At 36.4% G+C, this 15175-nt stretch overlaps 1 protein-coding gene across 3 annotated transcripts in view; it reads right to left on the bottom strand.

Annotated features, from left to right (window-relative positions):
• LOC122811408 (myomesin-3-like) overlaps positions 1 to 15175 on the bottom strand; it is a 482129-nt gene that overhangs the window by 159597 nt on the left and 307357 nt on the right. For all 3 annotated transcript variants that reach the window (XM_044083257.1, XM_044083248.1, XM_044083240.1), the window contains exon 8: positions 5130 to 5174. In XM_044083257.1, the coding sequence (XP_043939192.1) occupies positions 5130 to 5174 (45 nt within the window). The remainder of the gene's footprint in view (positions 1 to 5129; positions 5175 to 15175) is intronic.

Here is a 15175-nt window from a genome sequence, read left to right as displayed (position 1 = left end):
CCTAGTACACAACTATGACCCTATGAACTTTTATTAGATCCCCTGTTGAAAGTCCCTGAGATATCAGTTACTTTGTATCTTAAACATCCCTATTCTATATGTAGAGGGCAGGGTTTACTTGGAGTGAAGATCACTAAGTTAAAAAGGTTCTATCGGTCTCACCATTTTTAAAAGCAGATTGGGGCATAGGTTTATAGATAGACCATTGAAGAGCCAAGACAAAATTCCCAGTTGCTCCCAAGCACTTTCTGGTCAAATGAGTTGCTCAATGTCCTACAGGAGGAAAATGGGAACTAAGGAAACCAAACCCTGTACCACAGGAACTACAGCTCACAGCCTTAATCCTCTGTGGCTACTCTGTACCGCAGGAACTACAGCTCACAGCCTTAACCCTCTGTGCCTACTCTGTATTGCAGGAGTTACAGCTCACAGCCTTAACCCTCTGTGCCTACTCTGTACCGCAGGAACTACAGCTCACAGCCTTAACCCTCTGTGCCTACTCTGTACCGCAGGAACTACAGCTCACGGCCTTAATCCTCTGTGCCTACTCTGTACTGCAGGAACTACAGCTCACGGCCTTAACCCTCTGTGCCTACACTGTATCGCAGGAACTACAGCTCATGGCCTTAATCCTCTGTGCCTACTCTGTACCGCAGGAACTACAGCTCACGGCCTTAATCCTCTGTGCCTACTCTGTACTGCAGGAACTACAGCGCACAGCCTTAATCTCTGTTCCTACTCTGTACCGCAGGAACTACAGCTCACAGCCTTAATCGTCTGTGCCTACTCTGTACCGCAAGATCTACAGCTCACAGCCTTAATCCTCTGTGCCTACTCTGTACCACAGGAACTACAGCTCACGGCCTTAACCCTCTGTGCCTATTCTGTACCGCAGGAACTACAGCTCATGACCATAACCCTTTGTGCCTACTCTGTACTGCAGGAACTACAGCTCACGGCCTTAATCCTCTGTGCCTACTCTGTACCGCACGAACTACAGCTCACAGCCTTAACCCTCTGTGCCTACTCTGTACTGCAGGAACTACAGCTCATGGCCTTAATCCTCTGTGCCTACTCTGTACCACAGGAACTACAGCTCACAGCCTTAATCCTCTGTGCCTACTCTGTACCGCAGGAACTACAGCTCACAGCCTTAATCCTCTGTGCCTACTCTGTACCGCAGGAACTACAGCTCATGGCCTTAATCCTCTGTGCCTACTGATAGACAAACTGAAGCACAGTGGTGAAACTAGAACCCACAGCCTTCTGATCTTCCAGCACCAAAGACATGTGCTCACATGTTGAGTCACTGGCACTTGCAAAAGCTACCCCACCAGTGACACTCCGATTTGAACCGGGGCACCTCTTATTCTGCAATGAAATGCTCTACCACTGAGCTATAACCCCATTTCATAGGAATACCCAAAGCCTTTGATACAGATTTTATTTATCTTGAAACTGATTATTGCAAGTGTTGTGCCAGGGTTTTCTGAAAGGTAAAGAAACAATTGTTAGTATCACAACCCATAAGTGAAGTATTCATGCATCCCACCTTGACAACAATAAATATAAAGAAGCTATGAAAAACTGGATTGCTTACATTTGCCAGCAATTGCAAATAAAGATGGAGAATAAATAGTTTTATTTTAGCAATTACACCACAGGCCACAGTGAAATCTGGCTTTGGAAATAAAATTTTTCTCTACACTTAGACCTCAGTGAATGAGGATTCAGAGTAACAGTTTGAAGACAAATAACATATAGTTAATCAGACTTCTTATGGCTGCAGCATACCAGAGTAAAGTAAATAAGATGCAGAGGTGGATCAGATACAGCTGCTTCCTCACATTACTTTGTTTTATTCTAGGCTCAGGTGCCTTCGTGTCCTTGCAAGGTCTGCACTTGCTGGAGTGAAATGGTGCTCCTTCCAGTCTGTTGTATATAGGTGTTATCTGTCCATTAGACTGACGACTGCCTTCAGGTATTGCCTCTAAACCAGGACATACACCTTCAGGAGAATGTCAGTCATCATTTCATCTGTGATATGATTATTTCTGTATTCCTGTATGAATCAATACAGATTACTCATTGGAATGCTGATTTTTATACTATAACGAATTGTAGATGTTTGTTTTAAGGTGACCATGTGCTTCAGTCATCTCCAGTCTTATTTAATACTGCCTCTTTCTAAAACTTTTATGGGTATTGATTTGAGTGGTCATCTCTTTTCATTGCTGGAACTTTCTTTGTTAAAATAGTTTCAGTGACATTGGGTCTGACACAGTTTTCAAAAGGATAAGAAGTCAGTAATGCCTAATGAAGGGAGGATGAGGGATATAGGCACTTTGCTTTACATTGTCCAATGCATCACATGTCCTGTCTATGAAGTTTTATTGATGACCAAGCTTTTAATGAATGCACCATTGCCCGAGTGACATGTATCTGCTTTGTGGTCTTACTTGACCCTTGCTCTCTGAAGTGCATTATACTATACCTGTTTGCCTTGAAAGGCTACTAGCTTGTCCAGTGTTTCTTGGAAACTGTATACCTGCATCTTATAGCACTGTTACAATTTTGTCTGGGAGTAGACTAATCCTGTTACAGACCCCCTGAGTAATGTTCATTATGGAAGTACAAGCCATAACTGTGTCAAACATCTGACCATGCAGCACCTTAAGATATTTATATCTTGACTCACTATTATGAAACTGTTTTCGACTTCTTCACAAACTTTGTTGTTGAGTCAGATTTCTTCCAGAAGTGACTGACTGTTTATTGACATCATGCCATTTTAGTAGCAGTCATTTATTCTGCACCAGTCTGGATGATTCTATGATGTTCATACAGTATATGGTGGGAATCCTTGGTTGCATCTTATATAACCTTGTCATAGTACTGGTTTAGGATACAATAACGGGGCATAATTACTGTTAATGAACATGGTCAGTGTCCCTTTGAGGATATTCTCAGTCATGTTTTCTGAAATGGCTGTCAGAGTTATTTCACTGGTCTGTACTTTCCATGTTCTCACTGCCTTATTCAGTAAAATGTAAATAGCTGACTTGAAGTGCGTGGACACTTTCTCCAATCTACGGTAGCAGGGAAAACAGCTACGCCCTTCATTATGTTAGCAGCTCCTTCATTTATTTTGGTCACAAAAGTGGAAGTAACTTGTCCTTTTTCATTTTATCTTTTGACATTACACATCTGTTCAGAATTCCTTTTCTCTTTAACTTTTCTGTACCCAGGTAGCACCCATTCTCTGTAGCTCTTCTCTCTCTCTCTCTCTCTCCCCTCTCTTGAAAAAGAATGAGGCAATAAATTAATCATTTCCTTCTGGTCCCTTACTTCTTCATATATATTTTTCCATCCACATCTAAAATATATATTTTTTGCTTTACTCCATACATCTGTAAAACAATCCTTATTAAAACCCCATTGAGAACTGACTGGCTCATTATCCATGCATTTTTCTTCTTTTTCTCTCATTTACTCTCTTTGCCAAAGTGGTTATTTTCTTCCTAGCCATAACATGAACCCTCCATCTGTTATTTCTTCATTAATCCATAACTAGTCTTTTCTCTCTTGTTCATTTAGCATATCTTGTGCAGCATGCTGAATGGCTTACCTTTATACAGTTTTTGACATCTTAACCATTCAGCATTCCTTACCCTACTCTTTCCTACATTTCAGCTAGAGAGGACATTGTGTCACTAACTTAGATTTGCCTAACCATTTTTTCCAGTCTATTAAATCTCATCAACTGCAGTTGCAGACCAATGGGTTTGTCCTACGGATTTCCTTTTTTTAAGTGCAATGAACTGCACCACAGAAGTGCAACATTACTTCCCTCAATGGCTGACTGTTTTTAGTTTTCATCAACATTTGTCTACACTGATGAAAGATGTTTGTCTTCTTTCTTTGTGCACAAAACCTCTGCTTCAGTCTTCCTTCAAACATAACTTCTACAGTTAGCTTCCTCCTCTCTTTTGTACAACACAATGACTTCTTAGTTCAAGAAACAAAAAGACCGAAGATACAGCCCTCTGTATAGGGAATGGTGAGGGGCTTTGCCCAGCACAGGAATGCCAAATCACTACTTTATTATATATTATCCTGTTGTACTTTTTGGTTTTGGTCATCTCGTCATTTAGCCATCTGGTCTTGGGACTGATAGCTCATATCCTTTGGTAGCTTACTTCCACTTTGACTTTTATAGGCATTCTTCCATAATTGTACATCACTGCAGCTAACTCAGGAGCAATAGAAGGCAAAGAGATTGCCTTAGTTCTGAGCTTAGTGACAGGAAATTCCAAGATCTGCAATTTGCAGAAAACATGATTTCTCTGTAAGTTTTGCTTCCATAATTGTAAACCATCAAACATCTCCTTTCACCAGAGGAGCCATCATCCAAGGAGCCACAGGGGATGCTTGTGCCCTCACCAGCAACTTGGCAATGAGAACATTTTTCCTTTAAGTCCTCTAGCCCCTCCTGTTAGGTAGGGGATATGCAACCCATGCAGAGAGCTCTACTACCCCTCCTGCATGTGCATGGTTCCATATACCATCTGAGGAAGTCTGCCATATTCATGGCTTGTTGAGATAAACTCATGTCACATGACAACTACAAGCATTATGGCCTTGTTCCATGTTTCTGTGTCAGCTCCAGTAGGCCCTCATGCCACTGGTCAAACACAGGGAACAGTCATAGTTGTGGCTTTTTCCTGCTTTACCAAAAGAAATGGATCTGAAAATATCATTTTGAAAGTCAGCAACATTTAACTTTTTAGGATCTCCTTTATATGATGAGCAGTGCAGACATTAAAAAACTGCCTTCAGAATATTTGACTAACATACTATAAACACAGTAAAACATAACAATAAAGCAAATTGATACTTGCTAATTTCCAAGAGCATGAATTTTATAGTTATCTGGATCAGGTATAAAACCTCAAGACACCCATTTAATCAGTCAGTTTTCTGAAAAGGGGTTTGCCATTCTTTCAATTGAAAGGTACCTTTGTCGCCTGGGTAGAAATTCATCTGTACATAGTATGTTTTTATGAAATTATCTTGCTGTAAGCATTAGCCATAAATCTGATTTAATTGTAAATTAAATAAACACTTACTTGGAAACTTTTCTTCATCTGCTCCTGCATATGTTCCTTCGTAGCCTAAAATGATAGAAAGAGGAACCTTTACAATGAGCTTACAGTGAATTCTGGAAATCTTACTCTTTGTTGAGTAACTAAGTCATACACACTGCATATACATAGTCCTACAGTGACACTTTGTAAGTAAACAGCAACACATTATTGTGGGTAATGTCCATCTGAACATCATCTGCATATGTATTCTAAAGTACAAGGTTATTCAGAAAGATATAGAGCAGGTAGGAGATTTGTACCTTGAAGGGCTGTAAAAGAAACAGATGAGAAGCTTATTTTACTAATGAAGGGCAAAATAATATTAATAATAATAATAATAATTATAATAATAATAATAATAATAATATAATAATAATACAGTGAAGCTTTGAGAGGTTAGATTTAAAAGGGATATGGAAATGTGGTGAGAGAGGACATGCAGGTGGTTAGTGTGACAGAGCAAGATGCAGAGGACAGGAAGAAATGGAATCAGTTGATCTGCTGTGGCAACCCCTAACGGGAGCAGCCGAAAGAATGGATGCAAGTTATTTCACAGAAAGCATAATATATATATATATATATATATATATAAAATATATAAGTAAATAAATAAGTAATATAAATATATACGTATGTAAAATAAATGGAAAGAGAGATAAATGCTATGACTGTTATCAAATGGTTCTGCATGTTGGAATATAAATAAAAACATACAAACTAATTAGCAATATGATAAGACTTCAACTGCAGATATATGTGTGTGGGCATGTGTGTGTGGATGGATGATTAATGCTATGTTGCCATTTGAGTTTGTTGACAACTAAAACAGAATCCACAATATGTAGAAAATGTTACTAGATATCCGTGTTTATAACTGTGTGTGTGTGTGTGTGTGTGTGTGTGTGTGTGTGTGTGTGTGTGTGTGTGTGGCTATATACTATATTAACTACACTGTTCGCACTCCCTGTCTAACTGATGCTAGATATGCTATGAAAAATATTGTTTCAAAGCATTTTTGAAGAGTGTCAGCGGTCCTCATCTCACTCAGTATGTCAGTAGTGCAAAAGGCTGTGAGTTCTATTCTCCAACCAGGTAGATTAATTTCTGACACTACTATGCAGTGTAAGGTGGGGGGAGCTGCATTCCTAATGTGTCTTCATTTGATAAGATGTTAAACTGAGGTCCTATCCATTTGAGCTGATGGGAGCTCAGGTGGATGTAAAAGGTCTCATGGCACCTATTGAAAAGAGTAGGGTTTCTTTATTGTTAATATAACTTATACAAATTATTTACATTATTTACACATTATACACTATTTACAAGTATTTACATTTTTTATCTAATATATAACAAAATTCCCTGTATCTTAACTATTCCCCCCCACTCTTTTTTCCTACAACCAAAAACTTTTTTTCAAAATTTCAGACAATGCCATTTTACCATTAAACTTTATTTCATTCAGTCTCTCATTCCATATCGTCTATATAACATAGAACAATCTTTTATCAATATCTTTCTTCTCTTTTTGTTTTTTGTTACCATATTACCCACATTGCAACATCCTCATATTTATATCTGCAACACTTTGAAAACCAATATCGTATCTTCACATACTTTTTTCCATACTTCCTTTACTCTTGAACAGTTTAAAAAGAAATGTTCTGTTGTCTCTGACTCCAGACAATAATGACACACCCTCTCTTGAATGTCTTTATAAAGCATATTAGCTTTGCAGGCAATTTTCCTCTTGTCAATCTCCACAGAAATTCATTATAGTCATAATTTTTTCTACCCCATGCAAGTCTTAATCACATTTCTTTTTTAATTTCCTTCTTCTTTCAGCTGTTCCCATTAGAGGTCACGACAGCAGATCACCTGTTTCCATTTCTTCCTGTCCTCTGCATCTTGCTCTGTCACACCAACCACCTGCATGTCCTCTCTCACCACATCCATAAACCTTATCTTAGGCCTTCCTCTTTTCCTGATACCTGGTAGCTTCATCCTTAGCATCTTTTTCACAATATACTCAGCATCACTCCTCAGCACATGTCCAAACAAACGTAATCGTGCCTCTCTAGCTTTGTCTCCAAACCTTCCAACCTAGGCTGACCCTCTAATATACTTATTCCTAATCCTGTCCATCCTCGTCACACCCAGTGCAAATCTTAACATCTTTAATTCTGCCACATCCAGCTCAAACTCCTGCCTTTTTGTCAATGCCACTGTCTCCAACCCCTATAACATAGCTGGTCTCACTACCCTCTTGTAGACCTTCCCTTTCACTCTTACAGGTACTCGTCTGTCACAAATCACTCATGACACTCTTCTCCACCCACTCCATCCTGCCTGTACTCTCTTCTTCACCTCTCTTCCACACTCACCGTTACTCTGAACTATTGACCCCAAGTATTTAAACTCATCCACCTTTGCCACCTCTACTCCTTGCATCCTCACCATTCCTCTATCCTCCCTCATTCACACACATATATATTTCTTTCTTCATTTCCTAAATGATTCCATGACTATATATAATAATGTGCATTCATTATATTAGCATACCATTCTTTTCTATTTTTTGTACATTTTTTATATTCAATTTACACAACAAATAATTCTGCTACTCTCTCATGTCTTCATTTACTAAATATTTCCATCTTTTCCCAGAACTTACTTTCTTCCCAAAATCTTATATTTAGCTTTCATTGTAAGATTTATTACAGTCTTATATTTATCTTCTACTTATCATAACAAAACGTTGTAAAAGTTAATTGAAGCTGCATACACAATTGGATTGATTAATCCTAATCCTCCATCTTCTTCTTTAACAAGTTGGGAGGGTGGCCTAATGGTTAAGGTGTTTGCCTTACAAACACAAGGTGCAGGGTTTGAGTCTCACAAAGGATAATTGGCTAGGCTTAAAATGGCTCACAAGGACAGTTAGCCTAGTACTAATCTATGAACCTAATCTACTAATCTATGAACCTTAACGGACAGAATCACTCTTCTTACAGGATTAAACCTTGATCCCCATATAAAAGAAAATACAACAGACAACAATTCTTTTTCAAACTTGGATGGTAAAGTATAAACACCTACTAAATAAGCAATTTTACCTAGAAAAATAAAGTTTATTGAATACACTTTCTTTTATATGACAATTTATATGATTTCCAAAACATACAAACTTTCCTTAATTTCTGTATACTTTTCCCATTGCTTTCTCCCTCATTATTGAATTGAATCCCTTCTGTACTATTGTTCCAATGCCTTTACTTTTATTTTTGTTTATATATAAGATGAGCATTTGTAAGTACTTATTTAACTTTGTAATCCATTCTTTCATCCATTCTTTATTCTTCATATCTGAAGCTGTATCATCTGTGTATGTAAAAATGATAGGAATTTGAATTTATTCTGTTATTCTATATCTTGCCATTCTCAACCCCTATTCAGTTTACTAACAACTGCGTTCACAACTAATGCAAACAAAATACTGCTGGCTAGACATCCCTGCTTTATCATAGGTTAGAAGCATAGGTTCGTACTAAGCTAACTGCCCTTGCGAACCATTTTAAACTTAGCCAAGTATCCCTTGTGAGACTCAAACCCTGCACCTTGTGTTTGTAAGGCAAACACCTTAACCACTAGGCCACCCTCCCAACACCACATTTTGTTATTATTTCATCACTTAACCACCCATTTAATATCATTGTCACATTATTATTCTTATACATAGACCCCAATATTTGTATTATTTTATCACTTATATTATACTCTCTTAATATATCCCACAAAGCATTATATTGTATTATATCAAATGCTTTACTTACATCTCCTACCATAAAGTTAGTGTGTACCTCTTTATGTATAACATCATCTATCGCCTCTCTCAATATCCATAACAAATCTTGAGTTCCTTTACTTCTTTTACCAAAAAACAGGTCGTCAAGTAATTTATCCACACTGTTTCTTAATCTTTTCCCTATTATCCTTATAAATATTCTGTAATCTGTATTATTCAACACTATTGGCCTCCAGTTACTTATATCCTCTTTGTCTCCCTTTTTCCATATAAATTTCATAACCCCTATACATATTTCTTTGGCCAGTATTCATTTTTCCAACCATTCATTTAATACCTCCATGAAATACACTTTCAACCATTCTTCCATTTTATAAGACATATGATACTCAGTACCATCTATTCCAGTAGATTTTTCCATATCTAATTCTCCTACACTTATACTTTCCATATTCTTATTATCTATTTCACTTAATTTTTAACTTTCCATTTCTGCTTTTCTTTATATCTCTTTTTTAAATATATTTTCAATATACTTCCTTATTACCTTAAGTATTTTTTTACATATTCATTATCTCTACTTCAATATTCTTCAGTACCCTTATTATGCTCTCAGTTTCTCTAACAATCTTGTTTAAATATGGTGTCACCTCTAATTTTCTTCTCTGTAAAAAATATCTTTGCTTATGCAACATTTTTTATCTTCTCCTGATTCAGTTCCTATATCTTATTCTCTTTTCTGAAATGATTATCTTGTTTTCTATTATATCATTAAACACCTCCTGACTTAGTTGCTTACATTTTACTTTTTCTTTCCTCTTTCTCATTACTTGATATTGTAAAAAACACATTTAATATTTTTCTTTAAAACTTATCCACCAACCCATCCAATTTTCATAAAAAAATTCCCTATTTACATGATCCTTCCTTAATTGGTTAGTCTCATCTCTTCCTTCCTTATTTAAATCTGTTTCATTAAGTCTCTCAGTACCTTTACTTAATCTTATATATCCTTCCTTTTCTTGCACTTCTACCCATATAGCTAAATGATCCAAAAATCCTACTTCCTTTATTCCTTTTTGTTCTATTTTTAGGCGGTCAGATATTACAAAATAGTCTATTTCTGTTTTCATTTCATTTCTTTTATAAGTCAAGTGGTTCTCATCCCATATGTATAACTTTCTGCTTTTCATTATTTCATAAACCTTCCTAACATCACTTCCTATTTTTTCTTCTTAAATCACAAAGTCTCCCACTAATATTATTTCCATAGTTACTCCTACATAGTTCAAAATCTTTTTAAACATTACATCTCTTTCTTTTATCGTAACATAATCTATAAATTGCAATAATTTTATAAATATATTTTTTCATTATTTTATCCATTTCTATTGTTCTACCTAACTCTGGCTCTACTTTAGATGAATGAAATGCCACTTACCAGAAACCCATTTCACTGAGACCAGAAGACTGACAGCACCACAACACTGAAGTCCTGGAACACCGACTATGCACTCCAGGTAAGTAACCACTCAGCTATCCTGTTTAACTTTGTCCCTTACCGCCACGGTAGTGCGATCTCAGAGTTGATATATTTAGTTAGGGGGTGTGGGGGCATTGGGGAGAAGCCCCCCACATGAGTGGGTTTGTTTTTCTTCTGTTTACATGTTTGTTTTGGATGACCAAGTGGTTACTTACCTGGACTCAATAGTCCGTGTTCCAGTACATCAGTGTTGTGGTGCTGTTGGTCTTCTGGTCTAGGTAAAATGAGTTTCGAGTAAGTGGCATTTTGTTCGTCTAAAGTAGATCCCTGACTCTACAATAGTATAATCTAAAACTTTTATTGCTTCATTACATAACATTGCAATACCTAAGCATATAACTTTTCCCATATTCCAAATAATACTCCAACCCCATAATTTTCCTGGTTGTAACCTTTTTTGTCTGCTAACATTCATGTATCTTCTAATATAATTGTATACATATGAAATAATGCACACCATTATAAAACACCTTTTCTTCTTTTAATGTTCTTTATACTATTAACACTTATTGTTAAGATTTTCAGTCTTCTTTTAGTAAAGTATTACTGTTTCCTTTCACTTACCCTTTACCTATTTTATTTTTTTTCATGACTACACTTTTAAACTCCCTTTTACTATCTTTCACTTTCTTCCTTATAGAGTTCTTGTTACTTCACAGTACTCTCCAATTTACATCTTCTTCTTCACTTATTTCTTGTACCAGTTCTTCCACTTCCTCAGTTTCATACTTTTGTCTACTATTTTTTCCTTATTATCAATGCATTCTTCACATTCTTTTTCCATACTCATATCTACGGATTCATGTATTTGCTCTTGTTTAACTTTTTTAACATTTCCTTCATAATCCATACGATCTCGGAGTTAGTATATATAATTATTGGGGTGTGGGGGCATAAGGGGTTTGCCCCCTGCAAAACTTTCTCTTCAGTGTTTATTTTACTTTTTTTTTTTTATTTTGGTTGTTTGTTTTTAGCAAAAGTGCATTTTTGTTAAACTGCACTTTCGCTGATGTGACATTACTTACTTAGTGCAAGGGGGTGTTTACTATCCTGTAAAAAATGTTTCATTTGTGTGGCATGTGCTCATAAACTGATGAGTTCAGGAACACACATTATGAGAATATGGGTATTCAAGTTACAGATTATTGTAACTAGGTTTGTGTGATGTGACTTCCCAATACTTCAAGGAAATGTAACAGATCCATACCAGACATCTGTGAAAATGATACGTTATGTGATTATTGCACAGACCTTCCTAAATTACAACAAGAAAACAGAAGAAATATCCCTATTTCTGTCATAGTTATGCTTCATTTCTACACACAGAAATTTGATTTAGTTCAGACTTCAAGTCATATGATTTTAGGATTTAAATTTTTATATGTAAAATTTAAAGAAATCTACCAGTTGTCTTTTTCAGTATGTTGTCTCACCTGCCTCTTGACCATCAGACAATCTTTCTCATTTTACTGGCATTACCAGGTTTACAACCAACTTTGAAGGGTCATCACTAATACAGCCATTAGGGGTGGAGAAGGATGTCAGTATTATCTGCCTACATTCCACTTGTACATACACATTTGGCTATGAGAGGGAAGAGGACATGCAATGTTTTTTCTAGACAATCACTCATAATAGCAACCAATGAAACTCACAATTCCAGGTAATAAAAAACAAATAGCATTTTTACTAACAGGCATTGTTTTGTTATATGCACAGAAATAAACTAGCTTAGTACAGTAGTACAGTTGCCAGAGAGTAACTTAAATGGATAGTCGATTTGGTAAAACTTTAGTCGTTGATCAATGATTGCACATTTCTGGCTAGTGATACTCAGGCAAGCTTGTACAATATAAATGATTACCATTTACCAGTAATTTATACAATGTCTTGTTTGTTTCTTGCTGTTAAAATATACCATCCATTTTATTCTGTTTTCCTGTCTTAGTACTGTGGTACTTTGTCAGTGATAATTGACCATGCTGACAAATACGCATTATCAGTCTGTATGTATGAGTGTGTGAGACTGTGTGTGTGTGTGTGTGTGTGTGTGTGTGTGTGTGTGTGTGTGTGTGTGTGTGTGTGTGTGTGCGCGCGCGCGCGCGTGTGTGCATGTGTGTGTTTCTGCACTGAAGGAATGTGTAAGGTCTAGTAAGCTAGTATTTGAAATGTTTTAGGGAGCGGCCTTCATTACATGCTCTTTGAAAACTTAAGGCCTGAGCATTTGTTTAACCCTGAAGAGCAAGCAAAACATTGGTCATTCGTTTAACATCATCTTAAGGTATGCAAGATATATATTTTCAGGGACCTTTCCACTGCAGAATATTTGTCCTTCCTTTTGATCACAGTGCCATCAGTGAATAGTTTTGACTATATTATGGAAATGTCTAATATAATAATGTCAATAAATGTGGATAATAGAAGGGATTAATATGTTGTTACCTGGGACTTCCCTACTGTTGGATGAAGTCTTAGTTCTTGAGTGCCAGTTGTCCAAGGCTTAAGACATTTAGGATTAGATCACTTCCACAGAAGATTTTCTTTGGTGAGATGTGCCAGCAGTGATGCCCTTTTTGGGGATATTTCCTCCTTCTTCCAGTTGGAGTTACCATGGAGTTGCTATATGTAAGTTTGAAGGAGTACAGGTGGATTTCCCAGAGCAGAGTTCAGGGATTCTGATATTAGGGAATTTGAGCCTTGCTGACTCAGAGAGAGAGAGCTTTACCTTGGGAGCTGCTTTTGCTATAACAGTGGGTATGGAATTAATTTAGCTTGCATTAGTCAATGTTCTGTGAGCTAGTTTTAGAGGAGTTTGTGAGAGGAAGATTACTGCTTTAATAATGTATTTAAATATTATGTTGAAGCTTACTCTGTCAAAACATCCAGATAAAATCTGTATAGGAACTGTCTGTCAGATGTCCTTGAGCTATGTTAAGTATGGTTTCATAGCTTACGAAATTGCTAAGTAGTAATGCTGCCTGGTGTGAAAAATTGTGCGTATGGACAGATGCAGTCCATGGCTTGTGATCTATTAAAGTAACTGCAGGTTAGCTAATATGGTTAGTAAGGTGATGGGGCAAAACTCATCTGGGGTTATGGGGGAGTCAGCCTATATGGGCAATTATTAGGGCCCTTTACTAAATCATTGTGCTTATCATGTGATCTTCAAGTGACTCACTGATAACAGGTTCTCACAGTAAGAGAAAGTAAGGGTGGAGTTCATCTGGGACTCGTGTAGTTAAATCAGGATTTTTTTAACACTGACTTTACTGACTGAAGTTTTAAGACAGCAGTATTGGGGTATTAAATTTGGCAAAGAATTGGTAGAGTGCTGATATTGGATACTTTGTGTTAATGTGGATATTTTGTTAAATATGCAGTAAAACATTTTTGTTAAATAGTTCGGCTGTCAGGAAGTTTTATTGAATGAGTATAGTTTTACTATCTATGGTTTAGATGGTTTTGCATTTACATTTGTTTTATAGCATGGACTGCCTTCTAAAAGTGTTTTGGGTTTCCTATGAGATATGCTTGTCTAGCTTTACAATTGATGGCTTTTGCTATTTTGACTTCTGTGAAGCGTGTTTTGTTTTCCATATTTGGCACATAAAGATGTTTATGCTGTTTTTGATTATGGCATTTGTTGTGGATGGGGGTGCGATTATTGCCCACTTTCCTCACCGTCCACACTATAGCTGCTGTTTTCAGTTTTTGCTAAAATTCTTTATTAGCCATATACATTCATTGCCCTTTGGTTTTCTACTTGTTACTGATAATATTTGTAAGGTTATCAGAAATATCCCTCTAATCTCTTGCAATCTTATATCTCTCAATTTTTTGGGGGGTATACTTTATTCCTTTTTCCTCCCTGTCTCAACACTACTTTCATTTTCCCTTTCCAGGAGCACTTTCCCCACTGTATGCTTTAATTGTCTTATTAATAATATGCATCTTGTTATTTTCACTGCTTTTTTTATATATTGCCTAACTCCAAAGGCACATTTAGCTAACTTGCAATTGTAGCAGTTTATTTTATGATGTTGGTAATTAGCAACTGTAGAAAATATTGGCAGGTGTAGTTTTGTATAATTAATCCATTTTGACAAAAATATTGACAGGCATAATTTTACATTTTCACAATTAATTTGTAACAAAAGAGTCCCCTGAGGTCTATTCTAGCTATCAACTCTGAGTAAATGAGTGAATTAACAAATAAGTAAATTACTGTAAGTTAACATCTACACTTACAGCCTTTCATAACACTATAATATAGCTAACTGGTTTACAAGAATGAGTTCTTAAACAGCTATGTGGTTTAAGGGCTATGGTTACTTATTACTTCTAGCAGAATTATTGCTTTTCTGCAAAAGTATATGGTATATTTTGAGAACAGCCTGAAAGAGGTTAAGAAGATGCCTGCAGATGTGTTATATACTAGGCAGGCTGACAATTTTGCTGTTTGGTGCTTATATTTGTTCATGACAGACATAAGTTTTCCTTTGCCGTTTCTTTTACATATAATGTTTACCTCTCCCAGACATATGCAGTTGTTAAAAGAGTTTTGATTTAGTGTCAATTCTTTTAAGAAAAGGTCCAAAAGTTTTAGAGATGAGTTGTGGAAGTAGATATATACAGTGGGTAAAAAACATAAAATAAAAAATGTACTATACATTGGTTGCATAT

Source organism: Protopterus annectens, chromosome 1.part1 (assembly GCF_019279795.1).
Source record: "Protopterus annectens isolate FY-2018-M chromosome 1.part1, PAN1.0, whole genome shotgun sequence".
NCBI lineage: Eukaryota > Metazoa > Chordata > Ceratodontiformes > Protopteridae > Protopterus > Protopterus annectens.
The sequence above is the reverse complement of the archived record's forward strand: the minus strand, read 5'-3'. Positions and strand labels throughout refer to the sequence as shown.